At 39.1% G+C, this 24648-nt stretch overlaps 1 protein-coding gene across 5 annotated transcripts in view; it reads left to right on the forward strand.

Annotated features, from left to right (window-relative positions):
* LOC126469889 (uncharacterized) overlaps positions 1 to 24648 on the forward strand; it is a 425616-nt gene that overhangs the window by 346001 nt on the left and 54967 nt on the right. For all 5 annotated transcript variants that reach the window (XM_050097228.1, XM_050097232.1, XM_050097229.1 and 2 more), the window contains one exon: positions 15977 to 16033. In XM_050097228.1, coding sequence (XP_049953185.1) covers positions 15977 to 16033 — 57 coding nt within the window. The remainder of the gene's footprint in view (positions 1 to 15976; positions 16034 to 24648) is intronic.

A 24648-nucleotide genomic window follows, 5' to 3' on the forward strand; every position in this document is an offset into this window, starting at 1 on the left:
AAACGGCATTGTTGTAGACTTGTGATAACGTTCAGCAGAATCCAGCATCTTAATACACCCATTTTGTATCGTACATACATAGAGGAGGAATGAAGGTGGGATGAGAAGAGGACAGACACTTTTACTGTGCAGTATTAAAATGTAACGAAGATGTTGCCTAAAAGATGTAATATAATTGACTTCAAATTAAGAAGCAATTTGGATTATGCACTTCATATTCGTTTGTTAAATAGCTTGTTAAAATTAACAATTAAATTAAAAGTTGATCTAAAACTGAGTGCATGAAGTTTTCACCAGAGAGAGTCCTAGGTGCTTTGTTTCTGGTTATGTACATTGGGCTCATTTCTGGTTATGTACATTGGGCTCAGTCTGCCCACAGCACAGTCAGCAGGAACTACCCAAGTTTTCTGCAGCCTCACTCAGCAGAAGATAACCTTAGCAGCCTGTTGCGTTTGCAGACAACTGGGCAGAGAGGCAGCATAGCTATGGACACTGATGTCTCATAAATCACACCTGTCTTGTTTGAGAAAATATTCTCAAAACTAACTTCTATTTCATTCATTTCGTTGGTGATCCCAACCTCCAAAGTTTTTTCCCCTACATCTTTCTCTTAATTTCTTTTTCACTTTGTAAGACTGTCATTTTCTCTTTCTCAAAGTAGTGCCTATACTTGTTCTTATTTCTACTGCTAATTTTCCATGCCTTCATAATATTTGTAAACCTTTTTTAGGATCAGTAACTACCTCGCCTTTGTTAGTTTCCTCCAGAATACCTAGACACATACTGGGTTCAATGCTTACTAAAACCAATTGCACAATGTTTGTGGGCACGCAGCCTCCCAGTACAAGATTAACTCTATGATTCATCTCAACCATTGATTGCAGATACTGTCTCCTATCATAACATTTAACATTATTGGACAAAAAAAAATGGTTCAAATGGCTCTGAGCACTATGGGACTCAACATCTTAGGTCATAAGTCCCCTAGAACTTAGAACTACTTAAACCTAACTAACCTAAGGACATCACACACACCCATGCCCGAGGCAGGATTCGAACCTGCGACCGTAGCAGTCCCGCGGTTCCGGACTGCAGCGCCAGAACCGCTAGACCACCGCGACCGGCCATTATTGGACATTTAATTTGTTTACATTGTGGTGCAATGGAATCCATTATTTTGGATCTACTTGGTTTAATAATAAAGTTCAGAAAATGCTGAGGAAGCAGAGATTGTTGCACTCTTGGTTAGGAGGCCGGCTGCTGTGGCTGAGCGGTTCTAGGCGCTTCAGTCCAGAACCACGCTGCTGCTACGGCGCAGGTTCGAATCCTACCCCGGGCATGGATGTCTGTGATGTCCTTGGTTTAGTTAGGTTTCAGTAGTTCTAAGTCTAGGGAACTGATGACCTCAGATGTTATGTCCTATAGTGCTTGGATCCATTTGAACCATTTTTCTTGGTTAGGAAAAGAACACAGAAATGTTTACAGCAATGGTTTTATTGTATTGTATTGTATTGTACTGAACTGGGGACCTAAAAACGACGGAGAGGCTTCATCTCCACCGTAGCCCTCAGTGGTACACAAGCCCACAACAGGCTACAGCAGTCCACTCACCCTACCGTGACCCCACATTGAACCCAGGGTTATTGTGTGGTTCGGCCTCCAGTGGACTCCCCTGGGAACGTCTTGCACCAATGAGTGTAACCCCAATGTTTGCATGGTAGAGTAATTATGGTGTACGCGTACATGGAGACAGTGTTTGCACAGCAATCGCAGACATAGTGTAACTGAGGCGGAACAGTGGGAACCAGCCCGCATTTGCCGAGGCAGATGGAAAACCACCTTGAAAACCATCCACAGACTGGCTGGCACACCGGACCTTGACCCTAATCCACCGAGCGGATTTGTGCTGGGGACCTGCATGCCTTCCCACTCGGAAAGCAGTGCGTTAGACCGCATGGCTAACCGGGCCGGCTAGGGAAAGGTTAGTAGAAATTCATTTGTCTATAAAAAGACCAAATGAGCTTTACCTCCTCTTCCCCCATCATGCCTTACTGAAAGATCTTGCTGAGAACCCAAGACAATTCTAGTCCTTTGTGAAATCACTAAGCAGGTTAAAGGTTTTGGTCCGTCACTTGTGGACAAAACTGATGTGACAGTAGTAGACAGCAAAAGAAAAGCTGAAATTTTAAATTTCACATTTAGAAAAATCATTCACACAGGAGGATCATACAGACATACTTTCATTCACTATCACACAAACTTTCATATGGAGGACATAGACATCCCTAGTGTTGAGGAGTAACTGAAAGACTTGAAAACAAATGTAAGTTACCAGGTCCAAATGGAACCCCAGTTTGGTTTTACAGACTGTACTCTTTGTCAGTTCTAACTTACTTAGCATGCATTTTTCATAAATATATCACCTAGCACGAATTCCTAAGTGACTGGAGTAAAACACAGGTGACTCACGTATATAAGAAGGGTACAAGAATGACCGTGCAAAATTGCAGGCCAGTATCTGTAACTTTGGCTTGCTGTGCAGAATTCGTGAGAAAATTCCGAGTTTGAATACAATAAATTTCCTTCAGATAGAAGAGCTAGTGTCCACAAATCAGCAGAGATTTAGAAAGCATCACGCATGTGAAACTCTGCTTGCCCTTTTCTCCTTAATATCCAGCGAACCATGGTTGAAGGGCAACAAGCAGAGTTCATATTCTTAGATTTCCGGGAAGTGTTTGACACAGTACACTACTACAAACTGTTAAATAGGGTGTGAGCGTATGGATGGGCTCTCAGATATGTGAGTGGCTCAAAGACATATTTTAAACAATAGAACCCAATATTTTGTCCTAGATGGTGAGTGTTCATCATAGGTGCTCCAGGGAAGTGCGGTAGGACTGCTCTTGTTCTCTAAATGACATGATGGACAGGGTAAGCGGCAATCTATGGCTGTTTGCTGATGGCTCCATAGTGTATGGGGAAAGTGTTGTCATTGAGTGACTGTAGGAGCATATAGGATGACTGGGGCAGAATTTCCATCTGATGTGCTGAATGGCAGCTTGCTCTAAATGTATAAGTTAATGCAGATGAGTAGGAAAATTGGAGTTAGCACATAAGGCTGGTACTGGGGAAGTCCAATGGTCGACATGGCATATTCAGAGAATTTTAGGAAAGTGTAGCTCATTTGTAAAGGAGATCACATAAACAATAAAAGTGAAACCCATTCTTGAATACTGCTTGAGTGTTTGGGATCACCATCAAGTCGATTAAAGGAAGGCGTTGAAGCAATTTAGAGGTTTGCTGTTAGATTCCTTACTGGTTATTTCGATCAACATGAGAGTGTTACTGAGATACTTTGCAAACTGAAGGGAAGGCAATGTACTATTCATGAAAAACTATTAAAATTGTCATTTGTGGCTCACTGCAGAATGATTCTACTGCCTCTGACATACATTTTGCATAAAGACTGTAACACAAGAAGAAGTGGTGCACGGTACCTTTTGCCATGCAACATATGCTGGCTTGCGAAGTATTTTTGTAGATGTGGATGTTGGAAGTTGTGGAATATTAACATCTCATTTTAATAATACATTGTGCTGCTTCTTTGAAATAGCACAAACCTCTGAGTATGAAGCTGAATAGGACTTGTGTCTAAATAGTGTTGCTCTTTGCCATAATGATCAGAGAAATTAGTTCTCTTTAAGCCATTCCCTGTTCCACTAATAACTCCTATTGCTCATTGTTGGTCATTTTAATGTTATTCCTTTGCTGGCATTTGCTGGAATTAATTTTTGTTTTTGGACTTATCTTTACCTTCTCCTCTGGCCATCTTTACCTTTTCCTCTGGCCTAAGGTCTTGTGACTGTGTCCTTAGTGATCTCTTGATCCATAATCTTCTCTCATTTTGGTTAAACCCTGAGTGGTCTGATGGGTTTTTGTTTTGGTAGCTGTAACCATACAATCCACACACTGCTCCAATAGTCTAAGAGGGCATACCTACCCTTTGGTTTTTGGTATTTGTTTCAGATCTATTCCCTTCTATTACCATGCATCCTCATGTTTTCTCCATTTTGGTTTTCATCACTTTCCAATTCAAAATGCATTAACATGTGCTGGACAGTGTCCAGTTAGATGTTCTTGTTTTCAGCAATCTCTGCAGCACTGAATGTACTAACATTTCTTCCTGAAACAATGATTCCAGATATTTATTTCTCTCTAGTTTCATTTCAAGAAAAGCTTTCAGAATTGTGTTACTACCTTTTACCTATGCTCCTCATCTTAATGAGTTATGGACATCACCCTGTCTGTTCTTTGACCAATACATTGTGAGGAGTGCTGTTTTAAGTTATGAGTAACTAATTCTAGGTTCTTACCCCAGCTTCCAAGTTGTTCACAAAGGAGACAATCTTCTGTACATCTTGCCATGCCTTTGGTAAGACAACTATGAAATTAAGTAAGGGTGCTATTATGTGCGATTTTCTTTTCAGAGAAAATTTGTTGATTTACTGGTTGATAAATTTTACTTGAAGGTTAAGCTAAACTACTTTCGCTGCTGTGTTAATCACCTTAGTACCTTCACATGAAGGTACAACTACATGATTACTCTGCTATTGACAATGAAGTGCCTGGCAGAGGGTTCTTTGAACCAACTTGAGACTATTTCTCTACCACTCACCTCTCTAATAGTGTGTGGGAAAAATGAACACTTAAGCCTTTCTGTATTGGCTCTTATTTCTCTTGTTGTGTTATGATGATCATTTCTCCCCACATAGGTTGGTGACAAGACAATAAAATATTTTCACATTCAGAGGAGAAAATTGGCGATGAAAAGGTCTCACACAGTGAAAAATGCCTTTGTTTTAATGATTGCCATCCCAATTTGCTTATCATATCCATGACACACACTCCCCAGTCCATGATAATACAAAAGAAGGTGCCTTCTTTGAACTTTTTTTATGTCCTCCATCAATCCTATCTTGTAAGTATCACATACAGCACAGCAGTGCTGTAGCAGAGAATGAACAAGTGGTGCTTGGTTGGTCTCTTTAGTACAACTGTTGCATCTTCTATGCATTCTGCCAATAAAACAGTGTCTTTGATTTTGCCTTCCACACAGCATTATCTGAATGGTTATTCCAGTTCAAGTTGTTCATAATCGTAATTGTTATTCCTGGGTATGTATCTGAATTGACAGCCTTTAAATTTGTGAGAACTATCATGTAACCAAAATTTAACAGATTTCTTTTAGTAATCATGTGGATGACCTCACACTTCTCATTATTTAATGTCAGTTTCCACTCTTTACACCATAGAGATATCTTGTATAAATCGTTTTGCTATTGCTTTTGATCTTCTGATTACTTTACTAAACAGCAAATGACAGCATTGTTTGCAAGTAATTAAAGAGGGTTGCTCAGATTCTCCTAAGTCATTTAAGTAGATTAGGAACATTAGAGGGCTCATAATATTTCCTTGGGGAACACCAGACATCACTTCTGTTTTACTCAGTGACTTTCCAGCAATTACTATATACTGTGACTTTTGTGAGAGGAAATCATGAATCCAGTTACAAATGAAGCGGTACTCCAAAGCCGTGCAGTTTAATTACAAGTCCCTTGTGAAGACTGGTGTCAAAAGCCTTGTGGAAATCTAGAAATATGGAATCAATTGGAGATCCCCTGTTGATATCACTCATTACTTTGTACAAATAAAGAGCTAGTTATGTTTCGCAGGAATGACATTTTCTGAAACAATGCCGACTGTGTGTCAATAGACCTTTACCTTCAACTTAATTCATAATGTTTGAACACATAGTGTGTTCCAGAATCCTACAGCAGATCAGTGTTTGTGATATGGGTCTGTAATTCAGTGGATTACTTCTATTTACTTTCTTGAATAGTTGTGTAATTTGTGCAACTTTCCAGTCTTCTGGTATGAATATTTCATTGAGTAAGCAGTTTTATATGATTGCTAAGTATCAGCATACTCTGAAAGGAACCTTATTGGTATGCTATCTGAACTGGAAGACTTGACTTTCGTTAAATAGTTTAAGCTGCTTCGCTATGCCAGGGATACCTACTTTGAAGTTATTCATATTGGCAGTTGTTCTTGATTCAGATTCTGGAATATTTACTTCATCTTCTTTGGCGAAGTAATTTCAGAAACTGTGTTTAATAACTCTGTTTCAGTGGTACTGTCATCAGTAATATTACCAATGGTATGATGCAATGAAGGTATTAATTATGCCTTACCAATGGTGTACTTTACATAGGACCTGAATCTCTTTGGATTTTCTGTCAGATTTCAAGCCAGAATTTTGTTGTGGAATCTATTAAAAGCATCTCACACTGAAGACTGCACTAAGTTTCAAGCTTCAGTAAAACATGGCAAGTCTTGGAACTATTGTATTTTTTGAATTTGGAATGCTTTTTTTCATTGCTTCTGGAACAGTGTTCTGACCTGCTTGTGTACCATGGGGGATCAGTACGATCTTTTACTACATTATTCAGTGTAAGTGTCTTAATTGCCTCAGATACTGTTTCTTTGATTTAAGCCACGCCTGGTTTCATTTACTTAGTTAGTTGGCATGCATCTGTTAACAATGTTTTCTATTCCTTCTGATAGTTCACAATTTTTTCCCTCAGCCAAGTCGACTGGGATATTCAGATTCCCTCGCCCCTCCTACCACCACCACCACCACCACCACCACCACCACCACTACTTTGCTGCTGTGTCTGATATCCATATGTATGTCAGCCATTTTATTTTCAGCTGTTTCTAACTTTATTTTCAGAATTTCTCCTTTCTTGACAATTTTATTAGTTCTTGAATCTGATTGTCTGTATCAAAAATATTTTGCTATGATGGTGATGATGGCTTGTTTTTTCATGATAAACAATATATTTTTGTGGTTCTATAGTGTTTTATCTCCATTTTTACTAATTATTTGTGCAGAGCTTCCTGATCTTTTATTTATATATTTATTAGCATGGCATGTTAGGCATTACTTCAGCTTTCTCTCAGTTGCTTTCCTGACTTTTCATCCTAGCGATTATTTATGGTACATGGCTATTTGAATATGGTGATGGTTTTCTGGTCTGTATTTATTTATTTATTTATTTCCTTCCTTCGACGTTTGTGTGTGTGTGTGTGTGTGTGTGTGAGAGAGAGAGAGAGAGAGAGAGAAAGAGAAGTCTATTTTGAGTTGAGCACACCACCGTGTAGATTTTTTTGCACACCTACGCGGCAGAGTAGGTTTCAGGGTGCAAATGCAGCGATAAACCATTGTTAATGGCTGTAGATCATCATGTTTGGTTGCAAAAGCCGCTAACTGCATGTTGTCTTCTAGTGAAAAGGCTTAAGTGTCAAACGTTTGCAAAACTCATGAAGTTCAACAGACATTGCAGTCGCCGTGCCATGACCAGATGCAAAGCACGTCAACTGACATCAGACTTACAAATCTAGACATGCAGAGCTACCTTTTCAGTTTGTTATGATTAAAAGGGATATTTTTCTTATTCAGAGTTAGGTTGGCTGCACTGTAACGAATGCATATGCAACAGTGAAGCTCTTGCTGCCGATGCGTTATCAAAATACATGCCAGTAAGCATAGCTCAGCTGATCAGCAGGATGTTTGTTGGTATATTTGCATGAGTATTTTGAAGAAAATAAGTGATTTTGTGGACGGTTTAGATATAGAAGATGGTACAAATGAAGTGGGAGTAATTGAAATATTAGGAATTCTGCAAGAAGTCAAACCCAGCATTGTAGCTGCAAGTGATCAGAATGAGGCTGGGGCGACAATCCCATTCAGAAAAGGAAGAGGCATTCTGATCAGTGGAAAAGAAATGTTCAAAACACGAAGGTAAGAAAGGAAAACTAATATTAAAGCAATGTTATGCAATGAAAGCCATTGGCACTATTTTTTATGATATACATGGAAGGATTCCAGAGAGGGAAAGAGCATCCTGAAGAGATGAAAAAATTTCAACAGAGGAAACGGCCCAACACCAATCACAGCTGCGTAGAACTCCCAGAAGCCAAATTTTGAGACGTCAAAAAGCGTTTGGAGCTCCACTTTGGTGAAGACTGTGTGACCAACAACAAACTCAAATTCTACACTTAGGTGTTGGACAAGCAGGAAGGCACTTCTAGAGTCACGCCTGCTGCTGCCGGCCATCAGAAGAAGCCAGAAGTGATTTTGAGTTTATGGGCAGTGTTGATGTCACTTAAAAGCAATTTTCAGCTAATTTCATTTTCTAGAAGCTTCTGTTGCTCTTTTAACTAAGATGCAACTTTTTGCTAATTTTATTCTTTTCTAAAATGTTGTCGATGTTTTACTAAGATGCAATTTGGAGCTGATTTTTTTTTCTACAATATCTTGTGATATCAAAAATGTGATAGTGTGATTTTTTTAAAAAAAATTAACATTGCTCTCTTTTGACATTAAGTCGGTTAGTTTTTCTGGTAAAATGTCACCTTTGTATTTTTATATGCCAATTTTGCAGAATTTTTGGACCTTTCTTTGAAATAAAATGTATTCTTTTTATATTCACAATAAGTAAATTCCACCTTTCTGTCATTCCTAATATATCACCAAATAGTGGATTTTACAACCAAATGTTTGTGTTGTAATTGGATTGATACATTTTCAAAACCTGCGCTAACTGCATAAACCGGGTCAAACTGCTAAGTCAATATTTCACTTAAAATTTTAACGTATAAAACATAATTGCAGAGTTCACCAATTAATATTGCATAATTAATTTTTTTTCTTATTGTTGGAAAAGAAATGAAGTCTTTAACTCTAAAAATTTGGATGGGACAAGTTTTTCGTGATTATCTCATTTTTTGCTTATCATGCAGTTAGCGGCTTTTGCATCTGGGCTACTCAGGCCTCAACTTTGTGCACTGCCCTGGCCTGCCCTGTCCACTATCACCAAGCATTCAGCACTGCAAAGTCACTGCTGGATTGCAGTTTAGTCTTGTTTTACTGACCCTGTCAATACATTGCAGTATAATGATCATCAGAGTAGACTAATTTGGAGCAGTCTGTCAAACGGGCATGTGACGTCCTGATTTAAGAACCATTTTGTTTGCAACAGGAAACAAGCTAACACGTTCTTTAACACTGGGCAATGATTGCTGGGGATGGCTCCAGCTACAAAATGCAAAACCAAAATTGCAAATATCATCAGAGCCACAAGAGAAAATGCAGCTGATAACTTTTAGGAGAGGCACCCTGTATAAAGATAACTAAATTACTACACAGCTCTCCAGCTTCATATAGCACAAATAAGAAAAGCTATAGGCAGATATCAAGGTCTTTTCTGTAGTTCAAATACAATATTATGAAAAAAAGGCAGATAGCTACTCACCATAAAGAGGAGATGTTGAGTCTCAGACATGTGCAACAAATAGATCGGTTTACATGTAAGCTTTTGGTCAAAAGCCCTTCTTCTGAAGTAGAAAACATGCATACAAGCACAATTCATTGTTTCTGGATGCTGTGATCAGTATGTGTTATAATTGCACCTGATGGGAGAAGCAATCTCGTGTGGGTGGTGTTGGTAAGGAGGCGGCACATGAGTTGGGAGGGGGAGGGTTAGAGGGTTAGGGATAGCATGTCGGGGATGGGGCAAAGTGTAGTGCTGCTTGTGGGAGTGTGCAAGGATGTGGTGGGGCGTGATAGGGCTGCTAGGTGCTGTCATGAGGTTTGAAGATTTGAGGGGGGGGGGGGGGATATGGGTGCTGAAAAGGAGAGAAGTAGAGAAGAGAAAAATGACCATTGGTGGAATAGAAGACTGTGTTGTGCTGGAGGGGGAGCAAGGAATGCGATAGGCAGGTGCAGGATATGGACTAGTGGAATTTAAGACGAGGGGGGATTTGAGAATGTAGGACTTATTACAGGGAGAGTTCTCACATGCACAAGTCAGAAAAGCTGGTTTTGGTAGGAAGGATCCAGTTGGTGCAGGCTGTGAAGCAATCACTGAAGTGAAGCACATTGTGCAGGACAGCATTTTCAGTAACTGGGTGAACCAGCTATGGCTTTGCCACAGTTTGTTGGCAGCCATTCATGCAGACAGCTAGCTTTCTATGCGAGCCTGACAGCTAACAAGATGTCTTTCCTCATGCATGGCCACTTGAAAACTGCCAGAGAGACAGCTGACCACCCAGTTGCTGAACATGCTGCCCAACATGATGTGCTTACTTCAGTGACTGCTTCACAGTATGCGTCACCTGGATCCTTCCTACCAACATCAACCTTTCTGACCTGTGTAATTGGAAACACTCCCTGCAATATGTCCTACACTCCCATAACCCACCTGCCCTAAACCCTTTGCTTTACGATTTAAGTTCCGTTAGCATGAGCCGTAAGTGGCTGCAAGGTATGGATGTGCCTTAAGATTCCCGGCACTTACACATGCTAAGACTGCGGTGCACTACGCCTGGCGGCATCCAAAGTCATGCAGACGCCCTCAGGATTTGTAATTACGTGTGTGAGATACCAGTAACATGACATTTCTACAGGTATCATAAATTATGACGATTAGTTGCCTATTGGAAACTAAATGTTCATTGTCTCAAACGCAATGATATATTCACAAACGTTTTATTTCCCTTTATAAGCAAACATACATTGATGAAATACATCTTAATAATAATATTTACAACAATGCAATGACTGTATAATATTTTGGTCAAAACATTCTGGGACCTGTTACATTAGTACGTTGGCAAACATATTTTCAAACGCAACGTCTTCACAGTGACATATACACGAATTTAATAGTCTTCGATTGTATGATTTCGCTCAAAACAATCTGGCACATGTAATGCAGCCCTGCACTTTTTGCTTTCCCATGGAGTTTCGTTGCGTTGTTTATGCTTTCTGCACACTACACAAGCTCTCGCCGGATTTACTTTTGATGGTGTTGGATCAATATGTTTGGAAAAATGTGCCCAATGTTGTGCATGCAGTCTTTGTGGTATATCGCCGGATGTTAATCGTCCCTTCCGATTATATTCCTGTAAAGGTGTAGTTTTCAACAATGATTCTGCAATCTGAATCCTATATTCTGCATAGCTCTGTCATTTGCCACAATGTATTTTGTAATACAGAATATATGTGTTAAATAAAGCAACATCAAATATGTAAAAGAATATCTTGCAGTATCCTTTCATACATTTTATCATCACAGGGAAGCATGCGAGCATCTGATCTTGGCATTCAATTCCAATCATGCCTCTATTGTATTTGATGATGCATTTCAGCATTGCGGAAAGGTGTGTCTGTGGCAGTCATTTCTGCTGTTGAATGTTTTGTGAAAAGCATGTAAACATCTCGTTTATCTTTCCATTTTAATGCCAATATTCCATTACAACTCCTCACTGTATATTCTCCCTTCTTTAATTTTGCCTCCAGGAAGTCTGCGAGCATATTTTTTCTGTTTGAATGCACTGTTCCGATCACATTAGTTTTATTGGTGAGGAGAGTTTTGAAAGTTTCAGTGAAGAAAACCAGTTATCTAAATATAGAGTATGCCCTTTGTGTAATACCAACTGTGATAGTTCTAGAACCACACTTTCAGAGGCACTATCACTAGCATCACGTTTGTCACTACCCATGTATATCTTAAAATCATAGCAGTATCCTGAACTTGACTCACACAATTTATAAATTTTAATACCAAACCTCGCTCTTTTTGACGGGTTAAATTGTTTGTAGGATAAGCGCCCCTTAAATTTCATTAATGATTCATCAATGGCAATATCCTCTTGCATTGTGTACACTTCCTGAAATTTTTGATTGAATGTATCTATGACTGGCCTTAGTTTGTACAGCTTATCTGTGTTGTTGGCTAAACTGTTATGTGCTAGATGCAGAAATCTACTTATGGGCAGAAATCTTCTGAATGGCATCGTCTTCCTAAGTATTGGCATTTCTATAACAGCCCTCCTAGACTAATACATCTGAATCAATGGTTTCCTTACTTCAGCCATGATTATACATGGCGCAATATATATTTTTATTTCATTACAGCCAATAGGAGACCACTTTTGGTCTATTTTTCGTCTCTTCTGTTTATTGTTGAGTACGCCTTGTGCATATCCATTCGTCTTAATTACGATGTTTCCCAAAATGTACTATTAAATATTACGTAGAATACCTCTAATTCTCTTATGCTTGTACTCGCGTGCTGTTAAGCTGCTTCCTTTATTCCAGGAATTTCTGTATATGTCCAGATTGTTGGTTCAATGTCTTCCTTTTGCCACATCCACGACTCTGATTGTTGCTGGTAGGTTTGCTCTTCTTAGTCAGTATCACCTTCAATCACCAGCCACTTACACCGTTTTCGTACAGGAGGCAAAACATTGCTACCACTGTCACTGTTGCTGTCAAAATATCCTGCAAAATCTGCCACCGGATGTCTCCCTTTCCTCATGAGCACGTTTACTACATATCGGGAACATTGTGAAAGTATTTTTGTAATGGCGGCAAGCCAGAATGCAGCAAAGAACACTTCGTGTATGCCGCGTGTACTCGATAAGCTCCGCAATGGGTCAGAGATGTACTATTTACATTTGGCGCAGCTGACCGACAACGTCTCTCTCACGACATGTGCTTGTTTGGTGACGTCTAGTTGATGTTTGGCCAGGTCGGCACGTTACGTCTCTCACACGACATTGTAAGCTGAGGGGTTAACCTGTGCTAGTCCCTGTCCTCTACCTACCTACCCTGTTCCCTGCTACTCCCTCCAGCACAATACAGCCTTCTATTCAGCCAGTACACCCAGTTGTCCTTTCTCCCTTCTCTACCCCTCTTCTTTCCTGCCCCCAACCTCGTGACAACACGTAGCAACCCTTGTCCCATGCCGTCTCCTTACCCCTCCACACTGGATTGCTGCTCCAATCAGCCACAGCTATGACAATTTAGTTCAACCACAGCAGCCAGAGACTGCAATCGTGTGTGTGAGTAGTGCTTATTTTTGTGTGAGTGTGAGTGTGTGTGTGTGTGTGTGTGTGTGTGTGTGTGTGTGTGTGTCTGTATTCTTCTTCAGAAGAAGGCAAAAGCCTAAACATATGGCAGCTTTTGCCTGCCCATGACTGAACACTGAACATCTCCCCTTCATGGTGAATAGCAATCTATACTTATTGTAATATTGTTGTTATTCCATCCTGGACTTTCTCTTGTTTTCTTCCATATAGTTTATAATACCACTCATTACTACCAGTAAATATTTGAAAGGACCATTGTAGGCACCTGCGGGACATGTTGATACAACATGAACAATTGTATGTTATTCAGCACCACAGTCGCTGCAGGGTGATGAAGATTTGCTCCACTTTTGTAGAGTAGTACAAACTGTCCAGACTGATTAAAACCATGGGGTTTCTCCTGAATGCAGGGCAGTTTCAGCCGTGGACTTCATTTTCAGTGAGAATCTTGGCTGCAATAACAGTAGAATGTATCGATCTTAATCTTTTTCGCTCCATGGAGAATACATCATTCAGTATTGGAAGTTCTGGGTTATCAACAATCTTCTGGTATTGATGTACCAGCACATTCTTTCATCTGATATCAGGAGATGGACTGTGACTCAGGACAGGTAACCAGTATATGGTAGCTGATAGTATTGACCCATTAACAGTGCACATGGATTCTTTAAGTTCTACATCTATCTTTTTTCACATGTGGGGTATTGATTCTGACAGACAAACAGAATACTACTGTTGAGTATACCAATCCGAGTGCCAATACTCAAAGAGAGTCTTCTGATGTTCCCTAACTAGTACCACAGAGCTTGTGGACAATGTTATTTCAGTTTCTATACCAGAGAAGGAAAGATGCTACTCACCATATAGCGGAGATGCTGAGTCGCGATAGGCACAATAAAAAGATTCACACAATTAAAGCTTTCAGCAATTAAGACCTTTGTCAGCAGTAGACACACGCGCGCGCACACACACACACACACACACACACACACACACACACACAAACGCAACGTGCAAGTGTTGCAGTTTAGACGGAAGGCAGGAGAGAAAGTGCGGGGGGGGGGGGGGGGGGGGGGGGGGGTAAGTAGCGGAAAGGAAAATGGGAGCAGGGAGGGGGCTGGATGGGTGAGGACAGTGACTAATAAGGGTTGAGGCCAGGAGGGTTACGGGAACGTAGGATGTATTGCAGGGAAAGTTCGCACCTGCGCAGTTCAGAAAAGCTGGTGTTGGTGGGAAGGATCCATACGGCACAGGCTGTGAAGCAGTCATTAAGATGAGGGATATCATGTTTAGCAGCGTGTTCAGGAACAGTGTGGTCCACTTGTTTCTTGGCCACAGTTTGATGGGATAGGGCCACTGCTCCCAATCCCTTACCTCATGGCTCATACCCCTGTAATAGACCTAGATGCAAGACCTGTCCCATAAATCCTCCTACCACCACCTACTCCAGTCCGGTCACTAACATCACCTATCCCATCAAAGGCAGGGCTACCTGTGAAACCAATCATGTGATTTACAAGCTAAGCTGCAACCTATGTGCTGCATTCTATGTATGCATGACAACCAACAAGCTGTCTGTCCGCATAAACAGCCACTGACAAACTGTGGCCAAGAAACAAGTGGACCACCCTGTTACTGAACACACTGCCAAACATGGTATCTCTCATCTTAATGACTGCTTCACAGCCTGTGCCATATGGATCCTTCCCACTGACACCAGCTTTTCTGAATTGTGCAGGTGGGAACTTTCCCTGCAATACACCATACGTTCCCGTAACCCTCCTGGCCTCAACCTTCGTTAGTCACTGTCCTCACCCATCCAGCCCCCTCCCTGCTCGCATTCCAGCACTACACAGCCATCATTTCACTGCCACACCCAGTCTTTTAATTTCTTTTATTTCTCCCCTTTTCTCTCCTTTCCACTACTTACCCCCTCCTCCCTCCGCACCTTCTCTCCTGCCCTACCTCTAAACTGCAACACTTGACTGTCCACCACTCCCACCATACTATCCCTCTCCCTCCCCACCCAGTCGCCACTCCCATCATGCACTGGTGCTGCTGTTCGCAGTGTGGTCTCAGCTCTCTGAGACTGCAATCATGTGTGCAAGTTGCGTGCGTGCATACATGCGTGTCAACTGCTGACAAAGGCCTTAATGGCCGAAAGCTTTAATTGTGTGAATCTTTTTATTGTGCCTATCACGACTCAGCATCTCCGCTATATGGTGAGTAGCATCTTTCCTTCCCAGGTGTTGTTACATTCGATCCTGGATTTTCCATTGTTTTATTTCTGTTTCTGAGATTTTTAGATGTTTGTGTCATCGGCTCCTTAAAACAAAGTGTCCTGTCTAATATTTTTCCAAGGTATTTTGGACGCTTGTTATGATGTATATCTCCCTCAAAACAGACATCAATGTCTCTGTGTACCAATCTATTGGACAGATGAAAACATGAAACTTGCATTGTATTTGAGTTAGGCTGTAACCTGCATTTATGGAAGTATAGGCTTAAGATGTCGAGACCAGAAGTTAGGATTTCTTCAGTTTCAAAGGTTTTGTGTTTGGTAGCTATTGCCCACTAATCTGCATAGCCAACCTTTCTAGACTGTTGGAAGAATATTGGATATACACGGATTTTGCAAATGTTCACATGTATGCTTTGAAAAAAGACATTATGGTATCAGTAAGGGTTTTATTGAGTTTAACATCACATTAATCGTGGAATATTTCGTTTTGGTCTCTAAACCTGAATGTATCTTTGAAGTCATCACTACAACAGTGTGTGATGGTTATGGACTGAATCAGGCCTGGTAACCTCCATATTAATTGAGAAAGTTAAGAGTACTAACACTTGTTTGTTGTGAGAAGGATTAAAGCATGTATTTCATTATCACTAATCTCTTCTTCTTTTTTCACTCAATTGTTCTCTGTTGCAATATTCATATAATGTATATTCACATTGAGATTATTTTCTATTTCAGGACCACGTGCTGAAAGCTATGAGCCTTTTGGTGGACTGGAAAAATGCTGGTCCAGGAGTAAGTTATTAGTCTGCTATATCTGAGAAGAAAGAACAAAGTGGGCAGAATGCATTGCTTGTTGACGTCATGAAGACTTACAGTGTGGTGGCTGACTGGACTGGTTGTGTCAATAGATGATGTATGACTTAAGACTTATATTCACTTGTTTCTGGTCACTACCAATAATAGCTTTCAATAATATGTGTGAAGGATTTCTCCACTGAGCATATCAACAAATTTAATCCATTTCAAATTCATTTACATATAACACTTCTGTGATCTCTGAACTCCATATGTTAAGTCATCTTTTGTTTGAGTATGTAGATGCACTAAACTCATTGTTGTCTGCTAACTATGGTTGTCTAGGTTGTCTGCACTGAAAAAGTTATTTAGTACCAATAGAGAAGATATGAAATAGCTAATCCCATCAGTCACCACACTGTAACTGTTTGTAAAGTGAACAAGCAATAAACTGCAGAATTAGGCTTAGAAACATTCGGACATTAATCATTTCATAAAAGATTGTAAATTATAACTGCAGCCAGAACTGGTTTACATTCAGATTTGGAATGAGAGAGGTGAAAAATTAATAATCAAGGAAAGTTAAAATGTTGTGTTGCAGTAGTGATTGAGAAATCAACCTTGAGAAGAAGATTGGCGAAATGGTGTGTGCTATTTATTTTACAAAAAGCCTGTAAAGTAGCAAGAGAAACTTGATTTAGGATACAGGCAGTAAATTTGCAAGTTAAACTGGAGGCATCTATGTTTGAAGTTAAGCCCCAGAATACTTTGGTAACACAGTGAAGATTGTACCATCTCCCTTGAGTTTTCCTGTTACACCAACATGGCATGTAGCTTTTTGGAGTAACCTTAGCAGTTAGGATATTATAATGTTAGCCAGTCAAACATTTAGTATTAACTACACATTTTGGTGATTACATCACAAACAACAACAACAATAGTTGTAAGAACCTTTTACATTACTGTTCTTTTTGTGGTGAATTGGAGATATGTTTCAGCAGCAAGTGCTAAAGGTTATTTTGTTTGATGCACATGTACTCTGATTTAAAAAATGACCTTTTTCGCTTTCAAGAATCGATGCAATACTTCAAATGGTTCAAATGGCTCTGAGCACTATGGGACTTAACATCAATGGTCATCAGTCCCCTAGAACTTAGAACTACTTAAACCTAACTAACCTAAGGACATCACACAATACCCAGTCATCACGAGGCAGAGAAAATCCCTGACCCCGCCGGGAATCGAACCTGGGAACCCGGGCGTGGGAAGCGAGAACGCTACCGCACGACCACGAGCTGCGGACTCGATGCAATACTATGGTTGCTTGTATGGAAGCATAACATAATATGAGAGAAGTGTATGTACATATAGTGCTATGTTGAAATGTGTATAGTGCTTGAATTGGAACAATAACTCCACCAACAGAAAATAAATAAGCTCACATGTAGTATGATATGCCTCTGAAGAGGCTTCTTAATAAATCTGAACAAATAATGGGTGGAAAAATATAGACTGCATTTTTGCAGTTGGACACAGGATTGTAAATTTAGTTTTGCTAGTAACTGAGGACTTACAACTACGTCAAACATAACTGTGTTTTATTTTTCCAATTACATATAACTTATCTCTTATATGTGCACAGTTTTATCTATCTTTCTGACTTAAATATGGTAGAGGAAATTCATTAGTGGAATTCATTAGTGGAATTCACAATGTTGATAACGGCTGTGATGTGGGATCTGAGTGGGGTACTGTCAGGTGGGGGGTGCCCCAGGAATCAGTGTTGGGGCCACTCCTGTTCCTTATTTATATAAATGATATGCCCTCTAGTATTATGGGTAACTCTAAAATATTTCTGTTTGCTGATGACACTAGCTTGGTAGTAAAGGATGTTGTGTGCAACATTGACTCGGTTTCAAGTAGCGCAGTACATGACCTCAGTTCATGGCTTGTAGAAAATAAACTAACATTAAATCACAGTAAGACTCAGTTTTTACAGTTTCTAACACACAATTCAACAAAACCCAACGTTTTAATCTCACAGAATGGGCATATGATTAGTGAAACTGAACAGTTCAAATTCCTAGGTGTTCAGATAGATAGTAAGCTGTCGTGGAAAGCCCACGTTCAGGATCGTGTTCAAAGACTTAATACTGCCATTTTCACTATTCGAACAGTATCGAAAGTGAGTGATACTTCGACACGTAAATTAGTCTACTTTGCATATTTTCATTCACTTATGTCATATGGTATTATGTTTTGGGGTAACTCTTCCCATTCTAGAAGGATATTTTTGGCTCAGAAACGGGCGGTTCGGGCAATAAGTGGTGTGAGTTCACGAACCTCTTGTCGACCTCTGTTCACAAGTCTGGGTATTTTGACATTGGCCTCTCAATATGTATATTCCTTATTGTTGTTTCTTGTTACCAATATTAATACTCGGCAGAAATCAAACCTCCATTTGGATTGGACTTCCTTAACTCTTGTGCAAAAAGGTGTGCAGTATACTGCTGCATCCATTTTCAATAAGCTGCCACTCAAATTCAAAAATCTTAGCAGTAATCCACGTGCTTTCAAATCGAAACTGAAGAATTTCCTCATGGGTCACTCCTTCTACTCTGTCGAGGAGTTCCTTGAAAAATTAAGCTGATTCTCATTGTAATGCTGATAGCGTTTGCTTAAACTTATGTACCGATTTTCTTTCAGGTTCATGAACATTTACTTTTATGTTGTAAGTTCATGTACTGACACGTTCCATGACCTTGGAGATTTTCTCCTCAATTTGGTCCTATGGAACTTGACATGTAAATAAATAAATAAATAAATAAATAAATGAGTAGTTGGAGGGAGTATAGGTAACAACCTGCTGAATAGTTGAGTCACTGAGTCTCCTGTAGGCATTTTTCAAGATTGAGGCCAGGAGGATTGTGGAACTGAAAGATGTGTTGCAAGGACAACTTCTATCCATGTAATTCAGAGAAAGTAGTGTTTAGGGTGAGGGGGCAGGGGAAGGATCCAGATGGTATGGGCCACGGACAGTAAAAATTAATCTGATTTTATGACCAATTTTGGTGCTATTTTTTCAGATTTTGGCATTATTTTTAGGTGTTATTTGCTAACATGTTGTTTCTGTTTTCAATTACTTCTTTTCATCCTATATAATCATTTTTCAATGTTACACTGATAACAAAACTATACCTATCATTTACAGTATATTTTACACTACATACATCACAATTATATTCATTGCACTGACATGGGAAGAAAAAAGGAAAAAGAGAATTACATTGTACTTAATAATAAAGGAAAAAATAACACTTTAAGACAAGTGGGTTTTCAGCCAGACACTGCAGACAGTGTTTCAAATGACAAATTGTCATGATTTCTGGGTTATCTTCCAACAGGTTGTTCCACAGAGCTGTCAACACTTCATTGTAGGTAGGAAATAGCATCTCACAGTCTGCATTGGAACAAGAAATCCAAATAGCCTTAGTGCCACAACTGCACACTGCTGATTATCAACTCCTATTGCCTGCACACAATTGACTATTTCATCATTTCCTGATTGCATGGGCATTTGCTTTTCAACAAAATTCAGAAGAGATTTATACCCTTTCATACTATCTATACAAGTGAGGCTAGTCATTCGAGGTACAGACTGGAAGATCTTTGCCATGAGGTTCAGCATTTTGTCCATTGGTTAAAACATGAATCAACAGCTTTGAAGACTGATTTGTTTGAATCTGTGTCCATGAGAGTTGACAACTTCATCTCAAGATTCAACCAAGTGCACTTCAATCCTTCCTTAACTTCTGCATAAAGCACATGCCTCTTCATATTTTAATTTTTTTTTTTTCATCACCAAAAATGCCTTTACCCACTATAGTGAAATAGTCTTCAAGCTGTTTTAACCTTGAAGTGGGATATTTCAAAGTCTCTAAGATGATGATCATGTTAACTTAGACACCGACGTGTTCTTTAAGGAGTGTGCCCTTGCCAAGAATCCATTTCACTTCATCATCAAGTAGTGAATTCACACAATCAGTGCCTGCATTAGACAGCCCCTGCAAGTCATTGCAGAAGAATATAGTTATTTCTTCAAAATATTCTTCCACCAAAGTGGCTGTAGAGAGCCATGAGTTCCAGAATTTTAAAACTGGAAAAGGAAAAAACTGCATCTCTCTTCTTTTTCTTCATAAACTGCAAATACAAATGTTTCCTCTTCCTGGTGTTTAAGAAAGCACTCTCTAAATTGCTTTTCAGTGTGTTTAACTTACTAAGTTCCTTAGAAAAAACATTTGTAATCTGATTCAGATTGTGTGTCCAGCACTCAGCATTTTTGAATAATCACCTATGATAGTTTTCAAAGCATCAACACATTTGTTCATATGTTTTGCACGTTCATTCACTACTTCTTTCATAGCATTGTTCTGTTTATTGTACTTCTGAAGAGCACCCAGAAGTGCACAAACACATTGCGCTGAAACACTTAAACAATTCTCAACAACACAGCAAAAATACAATAGCCTCTTCTGTCAGTGATCTCAATAACTAATATAACAGCATTTTCCCCTACAAACTGATCCAGTACATCAATTTTTTCATAATTTTTGTATTGAAGGCTTGATACACATTGTTTTTACATGTGGGATGTTAACAGTACCCAAAAAGAAACAATTACATTATCAGTCATATGATTTTTAAAAATAATTTGATACTGTACTAGAGAAAAAAATATATTATTTTATTAAATAATAAGTTTTAACTTGGAATACAGTCCTGAAATAGAACTTGCTTAATGACAGGCACAAATTAAATAAATTGCAAGAAAAAGAAATAATACCTAAAACAACATATTGAATGTATTCACAAACATTATCAGATATTAACATTTGGAAAAAGTATGGCACAGTTAACAAAATTAAAAAGGATATGCCAATACGGCTATTGAAATAACCAAAATTTTGTCAGCAAGCAATGAGTATTTTGACTGTCTACTGCATTGTTCTAATCAAGAGTCAGTAATTACAAATTACAGCAGCAGCCCCCATAATCACCAAATTCCAGGAACTGCATATGGGATAGTTTTCACCTGATACAGGTAACCTGGAAAACTGAGACCATATGAATAGGATAGAAAGAACTGTTAATAATCCCAGTATGTACAAAAGGAAACAGGAAAGACTTCAGAAACTATAGGGGAATATCATTAGGTAACACAACCTTTAAGATTTTATCGTATTTATTGGTAAACCACTTGAAACCACACTCAGAGAGTGTAATAGAGGATTATCAAAATGGCTTTCATAGAAATAAATCCACTGCTGACAATATCTTAGTAAACAAACAATAAATTGAAATTTATAGGAATGTAAACAAAAAATACAGTATATTTTATGAAAGCTTATGACACCATTCACAGGAAAAGCCTTTGAAAAGTAATATGGAATTTGAATTTCAAATTAAACTTACAGGGTGTCTGGGTTAAACACACAATAGTATGAAATGTAAGAACTTTAGAAGTAATTGAGACATTTATTGACTTTGTTTCTACACTTATCATAATTCAAAATGTTTCTTTACACATCTAATACACATCGGTGTGCACATCATTAGTGGCTTAACAGACATCTAATATGTATTCCACTTCTCTCCAAGAGATTTGCAGCATTGCAAGTGTAACATTTGTGGTAGCTGCCTGAATGCAATGGTGCAGATCTGGTAGATCATGATCTGATATCTAGTACACTTGACTCTTGATAAACAAAAAAAAAAAAAAAAAAACAAAAAAAAAAAAAAAAAAAATCAAAATCAAGTGGCATAATGTCAGGGCTTCTAGGGAGGCACTCAGTCAGTTTACTACTTCTCCTAATGCAGCAGTGTGAGAACTAATGATCCAACAAATTTTTCACTATGTTTGCAAAATGACATGGTGTGACATTTTGCTAAAAGATTGCTTCAGAAGGAAGTTGTTGCACAGCATACAGCTAAAACATGTCTATGGACATTGTTGCATTAACTGTAGGCTCATTGAAGAAGAATGGACATATAACCCTGCCCTTCAACAATCCAAACCATGCATTCACTTTTGGAGAGTCACGTTAGCACTGTCACTGTGGGGGGATTCAATTCCCCATATTTGCAGTTATGCATGTTTGTGTGTTTACTGTGCCAGAAGTGTGGAATGTAGCCTCATCTGAGAAACAGATGAAATTGGGGAATGTCTCATTCTCATCCATTTTTGCCAGCACTGTCCCCACGAATACCTTCCATCACTGTCTGTCCTCAGGCTTGATTTTGTGATGAAGCTGCAGTTTGTACATGCATAAGCACAACCTTTTATGGATGGCACTACGTACTGTTCAGTGAGGTAAACTATAACTGCCTACTTGCTGAAAACTATAACTGCCTACTTGCTTGTTAGGTTGACTCACGAGAGGTCTATTTGAAGAACATACAGATCAATTTAACAGTAGTCTGTGGAACTGTGTGCTGGATGTTGTGCCCAGACATCAAAAGCAAACTCTAATTCCCAAAGCTGCTTTTCCTATTTCTTGATCATGATGTAAACAGGAACACCGTCAGTTGGTCAAATCCATAATCATGCTGCAAATGACAGTCTCTTGCTCCACGATGGAAAGCATACAGATCACCTTATGCTGTGAAATCCACATGGCTACTGACATGTGTTTATATAAATGAAGCGGTTTTGCACATGCACACATGGTACGAACTTCCACGAGCAAACAAAGAAAGCATTTAGAGTTACCAAACTTGTAGAAGCAAACCACCAGTAAATATCTCAATTATCTCTCAATTTATTACTTTTTATATTATGACATGTTTTACTCAGGGACCTTGTACAATAATATAAAATGTAATAGTAGATAACATTCCATTAGAACTACAAGTCACATCTGCAAAATACTAACATGAATTCTTTGCAGACAAATCGAAAACTGGTAGAAGCTGGCCTTGGCGAAGATCAGTTTCGATTCCGTAGAAATGTAGGAACATATGAGGCAAACTAACCCTGTGACTTATCTTAGAAAATAGTTTAAGGAAAGGTAAACCCACATTTCTGGCATTTGTAGACTGAGAGAAGGATTTTGACAATGTTGACTGAAATACTCTCTCTTAAATTTGGAAGGTGGCAGGGCTCCAATACAGGGAGCGAAAGGCTATTTACAATTTGTATAGAAACCAGATGGCAGTTATAAGGGTTGAAGGGCATGAAAGGGAAGCAGTGGTTGGGAAGGGAGTAAGACAGGGTTGTAGCCTATCCCTAATGTTGTTCAATCTTTATATTGAACAAGCAGTAAAGGAAACAAAAGAAAAATTTGGAGTAGGAGTGAAAATCCAGGGAGAAGAAATAAAAACCTTGAGGTTTGCCGATGACATTGTAATTCTGTCAGAGACAGCAAATGACCTGGAAGAGCAGTTGGACAGTGTCTTGAAAGGAACATATAAGATGAACATCAACAAAAGCAAAATGAGGATAATGGAATGTAGTCGGTTTAAATCAGGTGATGTTGAGGGAATTAGATTAGGAAATGAGACACTTGTAGTAGATGAATTTTGCTATTTGGGGAGCAAAATAACTGATGATGGTCAAAGTAGAGAAGATATAAAATGTAGAAAGTGTTAGGAAGTCTTTTCTGAATTTAGTATTGGAGGGCAGGTGGAGGGTAAAAATCATAGAGGGAGACCGAGAGATGAATACAATAAGCAGACTCAGAAGTGTGTAGATTGCAGTAGTTTCAGAGATGAAGAGGCTTGCACAGGATAAGTAGTATGGAGAGCTGCATCAAACCACTCTCTGAACTGAAGACGACAACAAAAACAACAACTTGAGACATAATTGAGATATTTACTGGCAGTTTGTGTCTACAAGTATTGTTCGCTTGTGGCAGTTGTTACCACAAGCACATGCATGTAATTTCTTTGTTCGTGTAAATGAATGTCAGTAGTCATGTGGACTCCACTGCCGAAGGTGCGTGCTTTGTCTCACAGAGCTAAAGTCTGTTACACCACTACAACGTCATCTTTGCACAGGTATGGATTGCAACCAATTGACAATGTTCACACTTATTAACAATCAAGAAATGGGACAAGCAGCTTTGAGAAAGTGGAAGTTTGCTATTGATGTCAAGGCACCATGTCAAGCATGCAGTTGCAGAGGCTACTGTTGAATTAATCCATACGTTCTTCCAGCGGAACTCTCGTAAATCAATCTGATAAGCAAGTAGTCATTACAATTACCTGATTCAACAGTACACATCATTTTCCATAAGAGGTTGCTGTGATAAATGTTATGCCTGTAATGCTGCAAAACAGCTGGAGAGAAGTGGAATACAGTTAGATGTTTGTGTGTGTTACCATACTTGTAGAAATAAACCATCAGTAAGTGTCTCAAGTGATCACACTATATATTATTGTGTGTTCAACCTGGACACCTCGTATATTTAAGGTGGACACTGTATATAAATTTTGGTTTGCTAAACAATATCATTTTAAAAATGAAGCTGGACTAAGTCAGGGAGATGATCTGTCCTGAGTTCTGTGTAATACAACCTTTGAGAGAGTTGTGAGGAAATTGGAACAAGTACAGC

Source organism: Schistocerca serialis, chromosome 3 (assembly GCF_023864345.2).
Source record: "Schistocerca serialis cubense isolate TAMUIC-IGC-003099 chromosome 3, iqSchSeri2.2, whole genome shotgun sequence".
In the NCBI taxonomy this organism is placed as follows: domain Eukaryota; kingdom Metazoa; phylum Arthropoda; class Insecta; order Orthoptera; family Acrididae; genus Schistocerca; species Schistocerca serialis.